General features: G+C 38.3%; 1 protein-coding gene across 1 annotated transcript in view; it reads right to left on the reverse strand.

The window, feature by feature from the left end:
* Positions 1-1,108: 1,108 nt before the first annotated feature.
* KCND2 (potassium voltage-gated channel subfamily D member 2) overlaps positions 1,109-15,761 on the reverse strand; it is a 486,645-nt gene continuing 471,992 nt past the window's right edge. The window contains exons 3-6 of the mRNA XM_008705802.2: positions 7,359-7,454; positions 6,408-6,500; positions 3,287-3,534; positions 1,109-1,525 (exon numbers count right to left, since the gene is read on the reverse strand). Coding sequence (XP_008704024.1) covers positions 1,348-1,525; positions 3,287-3,534; positions 6,408-6,500; positions 7,359-7,454 — 615 coding nt within the window. The 3' untranslated portion in view covers positions 1,109-1,347. The remainder of the gene's footprint in view (positions 1,526-3,286; positions 3,535-6,407; positions 6,501-7,358; positions 7,455-15,761) is intronic.

Below are 15,761 nucleotides of genomic sequence, written 5' to 3' on the forward strand. Positions count from 1 at the left end.
ATATTGCTACATCAAGCACTCTAGTTTATCTCTGCATTTCAATTCACATTAGTTAGTCTCAAAATGTATTCAAGATCTAAAGTAAAATAAATAATACATCAAGCAAGATTCTGGGATCACTGATTTTGTGATATTAATCCCAGCCACTCTTGGCCTGAAACACACAGCAATATATCCAGTGTCTGGGCTTTTCCCTAACAGCAAAGAGGTTAGAGATCATTCGTAGATGTCAACTCCTTTTTCCTAATTTTTGACAAGGGGATTGATGACAGTAATCTACTTACAAGGTAATATGTCGGGGAATAAAAAAGTAGGAAAGTCATTTGAACTACAAAACGTTAGTCCAGTGGCTGACGACGGACCCAATAGAGAGGCGCTACAGAAGTACAAGAACAGATAGTGCACTGTCACGGGGACACGGCGGACCAAAGGGTATTACTGAAAAACATTTATGGCACAATAGTTTTGGATTAAAAAGTTATCTAAAACCTGGCCACACCAGAAGTGTTTCTATGAACGTGGCTCTTACTGTATCTATGAAGATCTGGAGAGTACAACAACAAAAAAATCCTGATTCCTGATACAACAGGTGTACAATGAATTATTGCAGTTGTAACAGTATCTAGGTGCAGGATAAAACGAGAATTAATACTGAACTATCTGAACACTTTAGATTTACTAATGAGCATCCCCATGAGAAATACCGCAGCTCTAAAAGGAGTTTATTTGCACAGCCCACCATGGAACATGAACAATCAGCTTGTTGTAAGTGCACAGAAATTCCCCCTTTCTACAATTATAGTTATCATGCCTACTCTGAAGACAACATAAGGACACTGAAATCACTGCTCCAAAGAATTCTAGCATGCATTATGATGGCTTCCTTCAGTCAATACAAATGTGTCGTATGAGTTTTTTTTAAGATGTAATAATCTTCATCATAGCCAATGTTCATGGTTTTAACAGGAAAAATTTTTATCAAAATGTTTTCCATATTTTTTTTTGTTTTGCATTCAACTGGAACATTATGTTCAAAGACTGGTTTTCTTTATTTTATTAAAAAAGAGTTCAGATCATAAGAAGCATCGATAGGCGGCATTTCCTTGTGCTCACTCACAAAGTCAAAGGGCCACAGACTCTTCGTCCGTAAAACAGGTCAAACTCCGTCTAGAAATGCCACTTGGTGGTTTTATTTCCATCCTCAAGTTTGGAAGCTTTTTATTTCACGGCCAACCTTCTTGCTTTGCTGTTTTCATCTGCAAAAGGCGTATTGTTTCTTCTCTCTTCCACGTTGGAATTCTTTCCCCAGCTAGCGCTCACATTCTCTTGGACCCGGTTCTAACTGTCTTACAAAGCAGACACTCTGACGATATTGCCTCCTGAGTACTCCGGAGATTCTGGCCTGTCGTCTCCTTCAGGGGTGGTCACTGGAGGTGTTGGGATGCTTATTATTGCTGTAGTCACATAAGGTTGTTCACAGTTCAGTTTAACACATTCTTCCATTTTGGCATTTAAACTGGATCGGCTGATGAGGAAGAAATAGATTTTAAAAAGTAAGTTGTTTGCTTAAACAATGTTTTCCCGACAACCGAGGGATGTGTTTTCATGTGTATCAGTAACACTTTGAATATCAGAGAACAGTCACCGTGATTTTTTAAAAATGAAGTACCAAGCCTAATGTATGTTGAAGTGAACAGCAGCCAGGTCATTAACACTAAGCGTCTAAAAGCCAGCTCAATTTGGTTCAATCGTGTTTCTCAAAGTGTTTTCTACAAAAATGCAAGGAGAATCGGGTCAGTTGTGGAAAGCCTGGGTTGAGCAAAGTAAAATCGTTGTGTTTAAGAAAGGACCTCTGAGAGGTTTGAGATGCTCGTATGGAAGGCATGGACTTTTGGATGTGACCTGTGAATGTGTCTCAGTTCTTTTGACCACAGAATCATTTTACGATTTGTTTCTTGGGGAAAGTTGATGGCCTTAAAGCTCTCAAGTGAGTGACAGCCAATTTAAAGAACCTCCAAAAAGTTAGCCATTACCAATAATTCAAGATTTTCCCAAGTGATATTCTTGCATGAGTTTTATACTCCATGTGGATGGAGAGAAGAGGGGAGAGGAATAAGGAGGGTATACATAGGAAGCTAATTACTTAAATCTAATTAACTTATTTTCATGGAAATCTTATTTAAGATGTTTATGTCCTAGAACTTTCCTTCTGAACACTCCTCTGCTCTCTACGTAATTTTGGAATGGTTGTAAAACAACGCAGAGGTAGAACATCTTAGAGACGAAAATCTTTCATTGTTCCAAAGTGTAATATTCTGGTCCCAGAGACATCTAATTTATGTAAATCAACACAGCCTGAATTCAGAATGTCATCCAGGTTTTTCACAAAGATTGTTGAATGAGAACAAAGGAGCAGCACTGAATTAATGGATTATTAATATAAAAACATAGCTATTTAATTTGAAGAACAAAGCAAAATTATGTCGACAGAAATAGATCATTTTAGTGAGTTGTATAGTTTAAATGGATTCCTTTTTATTACACATACATGTTTGTGGTAAAAACAAATAGCAAATAAAGAGAAGCAAAGGAAAACGCCAATAGAAAAATTTCACTTCAATTGTCCATGAACGAACCAGAGGTGAACAATTTTAGCATTTCACTTATCTTTTTTGGTATTGGATTGATTTTTGTGTTTGTTGTGGCCCAAAATATCTTTATGATCAAAATTATATATTGATTCAAGAGATTCGTGTAGGCATGGTTTTATTTTTCACTCTTACATTGAAGGTGTTGATGTATTTTTAGGTGCTGCTGAGTACTTGTCAATGATATCAATGTCACGGTGGCTATCTATCATTTCAGGCTCCTTGCATTTACATAGGGGGCTCCTGAGCTGTCTGCTCAAATAGGAAAAAGTTGTGGAGTTAAAGAGGCAGAAGTACAGTTGTGCACGCCTGACCATCTTAGCTTCTTTCCACGCGTCATACTATACAACTGCTACTCCCGACTCCGTATCACAGCGGTTCCAATGGTTTCCTACTTGTTACAGTGTTTGTTTTGCCTCATTCTAAACCCTAGAAACTAGGATTTAGACACCATGGTGCTTCTAAGGTGTATTTGTTAAAAACAAATAAATAAAAAGTATTTGCCTCCTCCCCGCCCCGGCCCCGTTAGCCCCATACCCCAAATTGCCAAATACACCAAGGTAGCAACGGCCTGCAGGGGGAGCTACGCTCAGGGAGGGTGCCCCATGTGCGCAGCCGCACAGATTCACCTCGGGTACCTGTTAGACAGCGGGGTTCTCTCCACACATCTGATCTGGATCGTACTGAGTTCTTGCACACTGCCTCGGTGGCTTCCGGATACGTTGGCATTTGGGATGCGGAAGGTTTTTTTGTGTCGTCGTGAGCAGCAGGTGCTGGTGACTCCTTGTTGTGAAGAGAGAGAGGGGCTGTGGCTTGAAGGCCGGTTTCCGGTCGCAACTTCCATGCAGCTTTCTTCAAAGACTTGCTCATCCACAAACTCGTGGTTCTGTCCGCAGCGGTGAGAACATGAGAGAGAGGCGCAGAAACGCATTTTAACGTTAAGAAAGGAGATGAATGGCTTTGTTTTTAAAAACTCAAACATGCCCATACACTGAGACGATCCAACGGGCAACTAAGACCATCTTCATAAAGCCTGGAATATCAAAGCCGCCTCGTGCTGGCGTTCCTGTGAAAATCAAATCTCCCTAGTTAGCCCTTGAGATGGACAGCTGCAGGCTGATTTAGGATCTCTTTACGGACTAATTTTATCTTGAAATATCACGTGTTAATTTAAACATCATTTCTCGAAGTGAAGCAGCAAAGGAAAAAAAACTTGAAAACTCATATAAGACAGTGCTCACGGTAAATGTGTACATTCACATGGACTTTTCTTTTTTAAACGGATTGGAATTATGGGAAAGAGACTATTTTAATAGAATGCCACTAATTAAATTGTTATATATTAGCAAATATTTTCATGTGGGATTGAAAACATTTTTTAATTAGAAAATGAGATCCCAAAGACACTTTCAATTTCTTTAGAGGCTCCTCTAAAATTCCCAGCGTATAGACAAATGACTTATTAGTAAAATAGGTAAAATACTGCAAAATGTGCCACTCTGTGTTTGATCCAGAAGAGGTTAGCCCTGCACTCTGAGGTTTGCTTCCTTAGCTTCTCGATCCATCTCCGGCTGTCCTCACCACCTCTGTCTGTAGTCAGAGCTCTTTTAGCCTAGAGGCACACAGTGACGGGCAGCATTTCATACGCCACATTTCAGAAAAGCCACAGTGCAAATTTTGCTTTTAGAATATTTAATAAAGAATCACCTCCTGAAATGCCTATGGAAGGATTTCACCTCATAAATACAAGGGAAAACATTCTGGTCTGAACTGCAGGAGATCGACTTCCATTATTATTATTTTTTCTTTGTGGAGGTGGGAATAATCTTGTAACGGAAGGCTTTGCACATGCCAAATCCCACGTACCATCTCTCATCCTAAAATATTAGCGAAACAATGAAGCAATTCACTGGCCAACAGCAAATAGGCTGTTTTCGTTAGTCATTTTGTTATTTCTTTGCTGAGACAAGCACTTTGAAGTAAATGAAATTTAAGATTCCACTGTTAAAAGTCCAGAGAATAATATGACCAGATATGACAGTTTCATTAAGAAATGAATTTCAATATCAAATTTTATGGAAAAAATATAGCTCACAAAGGGTTCACAATCTGTTTTCTTCTTTTACAATGCGCATTTCACACACATAATACAAGTATATAACGCATGAGATTCTAATTTATCACATCAGTGACTGGAAGTGAAGAAGTCTTTCCACTGCCGGTTATTTCTGTAGGTAGTTTAATTTAAATGGTAATAATTGGTGTTAAATAATTTTTTTTATTTAAGAGGTAAAATAGTAAAAATAGAAGGTAAAATAGTAAAAAATGAAAATAAAAAAGCATGGAGATAAATACATCTGACTATTAATGTTACCGTTTACCTTCCAAAGAGTTATCCTAAGCTATAGACCTTATCCTGTAAGTTATGGATCATTAGTAACAAATGCAAATATAATCAGGTAACTACCCTGTTTAAAGCCCTCAAATAATTTTCCATTTATTATGAGATAAAGATCAAAATTCTTCACATGCCTCCACATGCCTTCACATGCCTCCAAAGCCTAGCCATTATCTAGACTTTCTCTGTCTCCTCCTGGGTCACTCTATTCCCTGTCTTCTGATCACCCTCAAGTTCTTTCAGTTCCTCTGAGGCCAAGTTCCAGCCTTCCTCTGGTGCCTAAACACCTTTTAGCCCCTTTTTCTTTGCCAGATAGCTCCTAGTCACCCTGTGGGTCTCCATACAAGTTCCTCCAGGAAGCGTTGTCTGATCCTGTCTCCTCATGGCTCCGCCTTCTTTGTGTCACTGCACTGTGGCCCCATTTTTCCTTCTGCGCTCATGGCCCTTCTCCAAGAACATCGGTGTTTTGTCCCATCTGTGGAGGCTTGATGGGGGCAGAGGCCACACCTGACTTTGCGGCCCATCTAGGGTCTGGCTCACTGTCTACCATGTAGTAGGCAAGCAATACACATTTGTGGAATGACCACATAGGTAAATGAAAAAATGCACAGACGATATGTTGGAATTGAGAATACAAGTATGCACCTCTGGAGAGTGAGTGAGCAGACTTGATTCAAATATGGTGAAAGTTTTGTTTAGCTTTGTGGTCAAAGACTGTGACCCCTTTTGACAAGCCACTAGGGAATGGGTGCCTTTGCTAAAATGGAGATCTGATTGAGAGCTTCTAAGCAGAGAAATGCAGACTCAAGCCTCACCTCCAAGGGGCTGGCCAGTGATGAAATGTGTCATTTTTTAAATGGGAGCACATCATTTTTTATTACCTATCTTGGTCATTACAACCTGTTAGTGAAAGAAATGCTTATATTCAGTTAGTCTCTATTTTTTTGTTACTGCTCTTGGTATTCCTTTTACCTAGATGTCAGGAACACTTGAATTACATTGTTTTTTGTTTAATCAGCATTTTCAAAATCAGGGGAAAATGACATTTTGTAGGACCTGCAGTCAGTTCTTGGGAAACAACTTTCCATCTGCATTAAATTGATATTTCAGACTAAAGTTTAGATAACCACTGAAGATAAAAACATTTTAAATAATTCTCTAGAATACTTTCCAAGTTGAAATGTCACTCTAGTCTTTCAAACCGATTTCAAATATCCGTAGGTTTTTTCTTTTCTTCTCATTTTTAGTATATTTTCCAGTAATGTAGACAGTGAAATCATACTTGGAAGCATCAAGTATTCACAAAAGCAAATGGGATTACTGTCCCAGTACAGGCGCGGACAGTCATGCCTTTTCCTTACCGTGGTTTTTTCCAGGCAGTGAAGCAGGTGGTGGTGCTGGGTTTCAAAGCTGGAGCCGGATTTGCTAACAAAGGCCTGCTCATCCTCTGAGGACTGTGAACACACAGAAGACAGAAGTGCTTTCTCTTTTATTTGCAAACAATGAGAACCTCAGCTACGCATTTCCACAGAGAGATCTAGAGCCTATTTCCTGAGATTAAATGGCAGCGTTTTAATTTTTTTTTAACCAAAAAGGGACAAATGTGCAGTTGCTTTTTATTTTGGTAATCAGCCTTTACGTTTCTGTCAAATTAGTGGTCTGGTCTTTTAGACTTGCCTCTCTGAATTGAAAATTTAAATAGTTTTTACTCATTCATCTACCAACTACCTTTGAAAACCTGGGAGCTGTTCTTTTTGGATAACAAAATTTAATCTAGTACATAGATAATCCTGAAACCATGATGATACTCACCTACATACAAGCTATTTTGATGGCAAGATGACTGGAATCCTAAATATTAAAGCACAGTTTCGGTGCAAAAGTTACGGTTTCTCTTGTATTTCATAGTGTGTGAGCTTTATAACACTGAATGGTGCCCCCTCTCCATTCAGAAGTAAGACATCTTAAACCCACTCAACCGAGTTTTAAGGAACATAAATACTTTTGAAACAAAATTGGTATTTGAGTGGAGAATTTCTGACCTTTCCCTTGCTTTACATAAGACAGTAAAGAAACACTGCCCAATCACGAGTGGGAGTCATGATTCACCAGTAGTATTTTGTAGCCCGGGTGCTAACCTGCTACAGGCAGTAAGACGGTACAGCGCAAGGTTCTTTTAAAAAAGACGCTTCTGTTGTTTGAGTAGCCATTTTCCTAATTACCCACAGTAAAATCATATGGTTGGATAGAAGTAAATCAATATTACACTAATAAATCGAACATTAAAAAAAAAGTGAAATGCTTGACCGTACCTGCAGCTGATTACTGAGTAAGCCATTCCGTTTGCTCTGCATGTAAGCGTTGGCACTTCCGGTTTTGGCTGCCCGGATCCTGGCGAGTCTGGCTTTCTAGAAGCCACAAGAAAAATAAATGTTGTGTTAATACTTACGAATTGTTTTCTTCAAACAGTGAGTGCACTCTTGTGTCACGCTAATGTCAGCATACACAGTTTTTAAAGTATGCTAGCTTTTCACGTGTAATTATTGAAAATCAAATTTTCACCATTGGAGTACTTTATTTTCGTTAACCTCTTCAGTAAGATCAATTAACTAACTTTGGAGTTGGGTTATGCATTTAAGACTTGTAATTAAGTCGTTATAGTAAGATCAAGTTATTTCATTATTGTTTCTGTCAATTGTGTTAAGAGAAAAATGGCAGCATTCCTTTATATTTTCACTTATCAGAATCTGAGTAACTTAATGAAATGAAGACTTAGCAAACCAGCTTCCAAATCATTTTCATTTAAACTAATGTAGTTTTAAAAATAGCAAATACATTCCAGGAACCAACTGCCTGCTTGCCTGTCTTCTTTCCTTTCCTCCTTCTTTCCTTCCCTCCTTTCCTTCCTGCCTTTTAAAAGGTTTAAGAAAAAAAAACAAAACAAAAAACAAAACAAAACAAAAAAACCCCTGTACTCTCAAATATCAATTTTTTCCGCAATTATTTTGTTAAATCGGGCAATGTAGACCCCATGCTGAATAACATGGAGTCTCGAAAAGGAAAAAAAAAATATCCCTGATTTATCCACTTTTTCTACTGACACTGGTCCATGCTTATCTGATTTCTATTTCTTTCTGGAATTTGTTGAAATGAGAGCATGGTGAGCCACTCCAAGGAGATTTACAACATTATTTTTTAATTTTAAAACATGTATGCATAGAGAATGTTCTTCAATTTAGAGGGCATAGTGTGGTTACTTCAATTGTTCACAGTTACAGTGAGATCACCAAAGTGGTATTACTGAGCAAAGTGACTGTTAAGCCAGATTTCTGGTATTCCCTTCTCCTTTAGAACTGCTGTTGTACATGGAATGAGTCACGGAATCAGTCTGGTTTTCACTTCCTGGAGGGCACTATTTTGGTGAACGTTCTGTTTGTACGATTGTATATCTAGCAAGTGTATATAAGAAAGCAACTGGGATGGTTTGGTTAAGTTCTCATAGAATTGCCCCATAAAGACTTCTTCTTTTCCCATTCTAAACAACCCAGATAAATACTATCTGTAGTCTCCAGCCCTGGGATGTTCCTTTTAATAAAAATTTAGGGGCGCCTGGGTGGCACGGTGGTTAAGCGCCTGCCTTCGGCTCAGGGCGTGATCGTGGCGTTATGAGATCGAGCCCCATATCAGGCTTCTCTGCTATGAGCCTGCTTCTTCCTCTCCCACTCCCCCTGTTTGTGTTCCCTCTCTCGCTGGCTGTCTCTATCTCTGTCGAATGAATAAATAAAATCTTAAAAAAAAAATTTAAAAATTACCTAGATTTTTGAAATGGAAAATGAATATATACATATGACAAAAAAATATTACAAAAAATAAGTAAGTCTCCCTGGACCTTGGAGCTGCCCTACTTCTATGCTTCAGAGGAATCACTGGTAATATTTCTAGAGAATCTTGCCAGAAATTTTCTAGGCATATAAATGTAAGTGTGTGTGTGTGTATAGATGTAATCATACATCTATACACACACATTTTTACTCAGTTGGGACAATGCACCTCACATGCCTTTGCACTCAGCTATTTTCATTTAATACAGATTGGAACTTCTTCCACATCTATACATATAGATCTACCTCATTCGTTACAAATACATAATATACCAATGAGTAAAGCATCATTTATTTAGCCAGCCAACTACCATTAATTTTTTTAAAGCATCTGTTGCTACTACATGCAGTGCTGCCTGCATTGAACATCATGATGAATTTATCTGCAAGACAAATTTCCAGGAGCAGAACTATTCCTAGATCAAAGGGTGTGTATGTGTGTGTGTGTGTGTGTGTGTGTGTGTGTGTGTGTGCTTTGTTTGATTGGTTTTACCAAACTTTCCTCCGAAGTTGTACCAAGATGCCCTTCCACTCCCAGGGTTTGAGAACAGAGATGGCTGAAGCTCTCAAAATAGCATTAAGATATCATCTGGGCTTCGACTCCACCCCTTCTCTCTTCCTCTGTGAATTTATTCTTCCTGTTTGCCGATTCCAGGTTAAAATAGTACTTTGTACAAAGATCATATTTATAAATGATGGGAAAAATAGACAAATTTCATTCTTTGTTGGCAGTATACTGTTTAGATCACTCAAAGTACTAAGACAATGCAAGAGAATGAAGTTGGAAGGTAGGAAATTTTTAACTTCAAAAGCTGGCTGCACAGCCAGGATTTCAGGCCAGTCTTGATAAAACAATGGGAAGTGACAAGCGCATTTGGAAATGACTTTGAATTGATGTAATAATTCAGAAATAAGTAATTTAAATATACATTTGGTTTCCAGAAAAGGATTATTGCTGAAATTTGAATCCTAAAATCTCACTGGTCTCCTGAAACATTCAATGCTTTTTCTGGTCTCACTCTTCCCCACTCTCCTCCCTGCTCCCAACCCCCTCCTTCTCTCCCTCTCTCCCTCCTTCCTTCCCTCTTTCCCTTCCTTCCTTCCTTCCTTCCTTCCTTCCTTCCTTCCTTCCTTCCTTCCCTCCCTCCCTCCCTCCTTCTTTCCTCCCTTTGGCAACCATTTCAAGTAATTACATTTCCTATATCATAGTTACTAGTCTCATCTATGTCATTCTCCAAGCATTTAGCAGCTGTATCAGAAAACATTTTTTTTCATAAATGAGACATTTATTTACATTAACCAAAAATACCGTCCAGCAAAGGAAAATGACATGTATTTCCCACATTGGAAAGCCTACATATGGTGGCAGCCACTATAACAGAAGTAGTTCTAAGCTTAGGGAAAAAGAAGCAGTTGCTTTCGAGACAGAATAGCCATTTTGCCAAGCCATGTACTATGTTAGAAAAAACCTCCCATCTCAATTTCAATCACGACTTGACTTTTCATTTTACAACAATACCGTGTGAGTTAATTGGTCTAATTGGTCTTGTGAAGCACCACACCAAATGGCCGTTGAATAATGCTGGCTTTTACGACTGCGATTACATCTTTGCTTTCAGTAGGTAATTGAGGAAATTTCTTTTACAAAGATATTTTAGAAAATCACTTTTCTTCTGACCCACTCAGTATGACAATCTTGGCAACGGTGGCTGTGCGAATGGGAGGTTAAAAGAAAACCATCCACTAGTAAGAGGAAATGTATTCCTCGCAGCCCCCACCCCCAGTTTTGTAGGAAATACAACTTCTTGGCATGGCCAAGTGCCAGCAAATATTATGGAATGAGACGAAGGTTTCAGTAAATACTTTGGCCTATTTGGAAAATAGGAGGCTTCCAAATATTTAATTAAACACAAAGGCTTATATTGTCTATGTAAAAAAAAAAAAAAACAGCTTTGAAGTTATTTTCTGAATTCTTTATCTGGCTTGAGAAACGCTGATGGTGTTGGGAAAAATAAATTGTCCCATAAGCACATTTTCCCCATGCATCTCAATTCTTTATAAGTTCAGTTTTCTTCTTAATTCTCTAAACTCAGAAGGATTTCTCAAAGTTGAGTTTCAAGGAACTAGAAAGTGGTAAAATCCAAATCAACCTAATGAAACAAACAACTGGTTCTGTGGTCAAGAAAAGTTTGGGGAGGGGCGCCTGGGTGGTTCAGTCGTTAAGCATCTGCCTTCGGTTCAGGTCATGATCCCAGGGTCATGGGATCGAGCCCTGCATCGGGCTCTCTGCAAATGGGAAGGCTGCTTCTCCCTCTGCCACTCCTCCTGCTTGTGTTCCCCCCCCCCCTCTGTCAAATAAATATATAAAATCTTTAAGAAAAAAAAAGAAAGAAAAGTTTGGGGAAAAGTGAGGTTAAAAAGGTTTCTCTGCTGGTGGATTCCTTACGACACACATCGTGGATGTTCATCGTGAAGACCAAAGGGGGGGATATAGTATAATTTTTCTCCAACTAATTTGACCCGGAACCCTTTTATTGTGGAGTAGTCAGAGGCTAGTATGCCGCGGTTTTCAGCAAGTAGATTGTTTTTTAATTGCACCCAATGACATTACATAAACTTTACAATGTATTCTCTGGACCAGAGGCAGGGGATCAGTCAAGAAATATGTACAGTATAAGCCAAAAGCCGTTGAGATAGCAATGTTCTTAAATGCGATCTATCTTCTAAATGAGGTATGAGGTAGCTTGTGAGAAGTTATTGGACCATGTTGCTGCCAAGTCACAAGCTGTTTTCAATACTTTAGAAAAATAAAGGTATCCGAGGTAGCTTTCAAAGTGAGGTGGGGAAGGCCTTTCTCCTTTACAATGTGAGGCAATTCCTCACTCCTCAAACATCAGCCCACATACTGCTTGTACCATTTATTCTGGAAATTTTACTTCGACTTGTTTCTTTCAGTTAAGGTTTAGTAAAATGCCTCATGTGGAGGTAGCGTATTAAGCTTTATCATAAGTGTTTACAGATTTAAGGAATTTATTGGAATCTTTCCATTTGTTAAGGTAAATAGCTCCCCTAGAAATGACGCAATTTAGTGCCAAATACTAATAAAAAGAGAGAGAGGGAGGAAATCAGTGGAAGATAGTACAAGATTCCCGCCGAGCTCTGGAGCCCAGTGAACCCTGGTGATGGCAGGGTGGGGTGGAAACCTCGCTGGCATTTGGGTCAGTGGAAGGGACACTGCATGGGTCAGTGAAAGAGAGGGCAACAAGAGTTCTCTAAGTGGGAAGAGGTGAGAACTGAAAGAAGACGTAGGAGGGCACTAGAGATAAAAATCATGCCTCCTGATATTTTTTTCAACTGGTCCTCAGAATGGCCACACTACCCTCGGAACGGAGGACACTGTGAAGGTGAACGAGACCTCGTTGTTCATTCTCTCCTTACCACACAAATATTAAATGCCTATTTGAGGCCGGGCACTGCACGCAGAACAATGGAGAGGGAGAATATAGCGTAATACATGATAAGAGAGTGTGCATAATATTGTGGGAGAAGAGAATGGAGCAATGAATGATGTCCACATCATTTAGGAAAATTTTCATAAAATGGGTGATATGTGAGCTGAGTATTGCAGCCCGAGTAGGAGTTTGCCAGGTGGCTACAGTAGGTGGGGTGGGGAAGGAATGGAGACTTAAGGGCAGAAGTAGGTAATTCGATAAGACTGAAACACGGAGCGAATAGCAAGAAGTATGTAACCTCCAGATTCTTACAAGTGTTGATAATGGGGGTTCTTACACTACAGACAAAAAATCTAGTTATCCACAGAGATATGGCGTAGGGACTGATACATTTTAATGTTGGATAATCTAAGAGAGATCATCCTCAGGCTCTAGCAGGGTATTATTTATTTTAATTATTCTAGAGTGCTATAAAAATTATTGGATTTGGACCTTAATGAATGTCCTAGACAAATGTTTCTCAAGGTATGGTTCCCATACCAGCAGTATTGCTATCACTTGGGAACTCGTTAGAAATAGCAAAGTTTCAGACTGTAATCCCACACTACTGAATCAAATGCTTTGGGGGTGGGTCTAACAATCTGTACTTTAACAAGCTCTTCAAATGATTCTGATGAATCTAAAGTTTGAGAACCACCAGAGTAAAGTGTGATAAGTGAGTACTGGTAACTTCTTCCTGTATCAGTGTTAACATCTTTATGTGACAAGTAAAAAGTTTACTGACATTGTACACTGGCTGTACATTGCCTCATTGATTCGAAACCTCACTGTATTTAGAATTATCTATAGGAAAATCCCTAAAGATACATAATCTAATGATGCCAGAATTTTCTTTTCTTAGACTTTAATCAATAGGTGTGTAAGCATAAGCGTGTCATCTGTAAAATGGAAATAACACTTCTTTTGTGTGTTGATTGTGAAAATATAAATAACAGATATAAAGCACCTAGGAATTACTAGAAAATCTAGAGAGGGTTGGTGTTTTTGCTATTAGCACTATTGAATTATAATTATAATTACTATTAATACTATCATAATTACTTACAAGTTAGCCTTGTAAACAAGGAGATGATAGACTGGTGTGATTTGTATCTTAAAGCAGGGTAGATTCCCTGCTTCAAAAAATCAACCCAACCAAATGTCACTGCATCAACTTAGCTTTATTTTGGCAAACACTTTCTACTCAATAAATACTTTTTGAATAACTGAGTGAAGAAATAAATATTAAAACACAATTGCCAATGGTGGCGGTGAAGGAGAGATGTCACAGTTTAAGTCTATATTCACCCAGAGGTCAGTGTTTAGTTAAGAAATGATCAGTGATTGCTAGAAATGGGCAAATGATGCGTTCTTTTTAAGAGTGGGGACAGGTAGTGAAAGCAGGAAGAGTACTTGCTGGGGAAGAACCTAGAAGAAGGAAAGTATCCCTAAATGCCCAGGGGAATGTTCTCAAATGCATATTGTATATATTTCATGCTTTCCCTTGAGCTTGGAGTTGAAAATGGGACCCAACGCCAAAAAATATGGTTGAAAAAACATTTTGTAATATTCCTTATTATTTAGCTTGACCGATGTTTTTACTGAATGGACTGTTTGCTAGACTGAATTAGCTGGTTATTTTTTCATAACTTTGATATTTGTCAAATCACCCAGTTCTAGATAAACCTAAACTCTCTTAACTAAACTCTCTTAAGGAATGTTTATTTGGCTTTTTGGTTTTTTAATCTTCTGGGAAGGAAAACAGAAAATATTCCTTGATGGCTTAGTTCCCTATGCTCTGTTCTTTCATAGAGACTCTGGTCAGTTTACTGATCACAGACTATTTACTGGACATATCACCTTAGGTTATTATATTTGGTTTTATTAATTTCACTAGTAGTCATGATATATAAATATCATGATTTAAAAATATCTTATTCATACAACAAGTAATGAATCATGGAACATTGCATCAAAAACTGGGGATGTACTGTATGGTGACTAATATAACAAAATAAAAATTATACAAAAATATCTTATTCAATATTTTAAAATATCTTATTCACTTATTTTTGCATTCTGAATTTATTTATGCAAAAAAGCATCTAAATTATTCTAAGATTTTCTTTACTGATTTGCTTGTTGTAGATGACAGTCTGAAGAAAATGCAGATATTTTGGAGTTCAATTTATTTGAAAATCAGATTTGTACTTCCTACAATTTCCATATAGGTAGCTCTTTTTTTTTTTTTTTTGCATTAAGGAAATGAATTATAAGTGGCTCTTATATCAAAGAAGGAGTTTCTAGAATGGAGATGGATGGGTCGTGGGAAACTAAGTTTTTTAAAGGATTTTTGTTATTTTAAATAATGTACACGTGTGCCTAGCAGAAAGATTGTAATGTGTGGGCAGAGCCACAGGTGTGTGCGTGAAAGTCCCCGATGGAGGGGCCATCTGTGGCTAAAATTTCTCCATTTCTGCTTGCCAAAGATGTGCCCTGCATGAGACTCTAACTGCTCACAGGGTGCCTTTTGCTAACCTCTGTTCGTTGAATTATCAGTTCCATAGATTCATATTAACTGCACTATTCTGTTCTCTACAGTAATTAGTTAAAGGCTGGGTACCTGTCCAAAAATGGGGGATTCTGTGAAGCAAGAAAGGACAAGGCTGAAAGAGTGATTCTTTGCAAACGGAAGATCTGCGATGTTCTCTGGACAACATGCTCTGTGATGATACTAACTAGCTTGAACTTTCCCAGGAGTTACTTTATGAGATTTCATACTCCACTAAAAGACTAACATTGTGCAAAAGCATACTTAATATCCTGTTCCGGAATTACCTACAAAGCCAGTTATGAACTGCACCCAAATCTCTCATGATATTTTATGGTTATACTACATGACCGGGATTGTGCATTCACAATCATGGGTGGGAATAGTGTTTGGACATGAAAAGAAAAAAAAATCTACCCATAAAGGACAACGATATAGTATCTATGAGGAAAACTGGAAATCTAGCACCGCAGTCCCAAGAAAACTATAAAAGAGATTTCCAAAAATTATTTCTAGGTAGCAAGGGCCCTGACTCTAAAGGTGACTATTTTGACAAAAATCAGGGAAGGGAAGTGGGCTAACATTTAGTTAGTTTTTCTGAGAAGCGGTTTCCCATAGTGTTTAAGTGTATGAACCTGGGGCCTGGTGGGCTTGGATTGAATGATGGTTCTATAATTTATTGAGTATGTGCCCCCACAATTTCTCAACTTCTGGATACCTTAGGATCCTCGTCTAAAAAAAGGAATAATAATGACTCACTCCTGGACTCATGAAGGCAATATGAATTATTTT

The sequence above is a fragment of the Ursus maritimus genome, unplaced genomic scaffold, assembly GCF_017311325.1.
Source record: "Ursus maritimus isolate PB19 unplaced genomic scaffold, ASM1731132v1 scaffold_3, whole genome shotgun sequence".
Classification (NCBI taxonomy): Eukaryota; Metazoa; Chordata; class Mammalia; order Carnivora; family Ursidae; genus Ursus; species Ursus maritimus.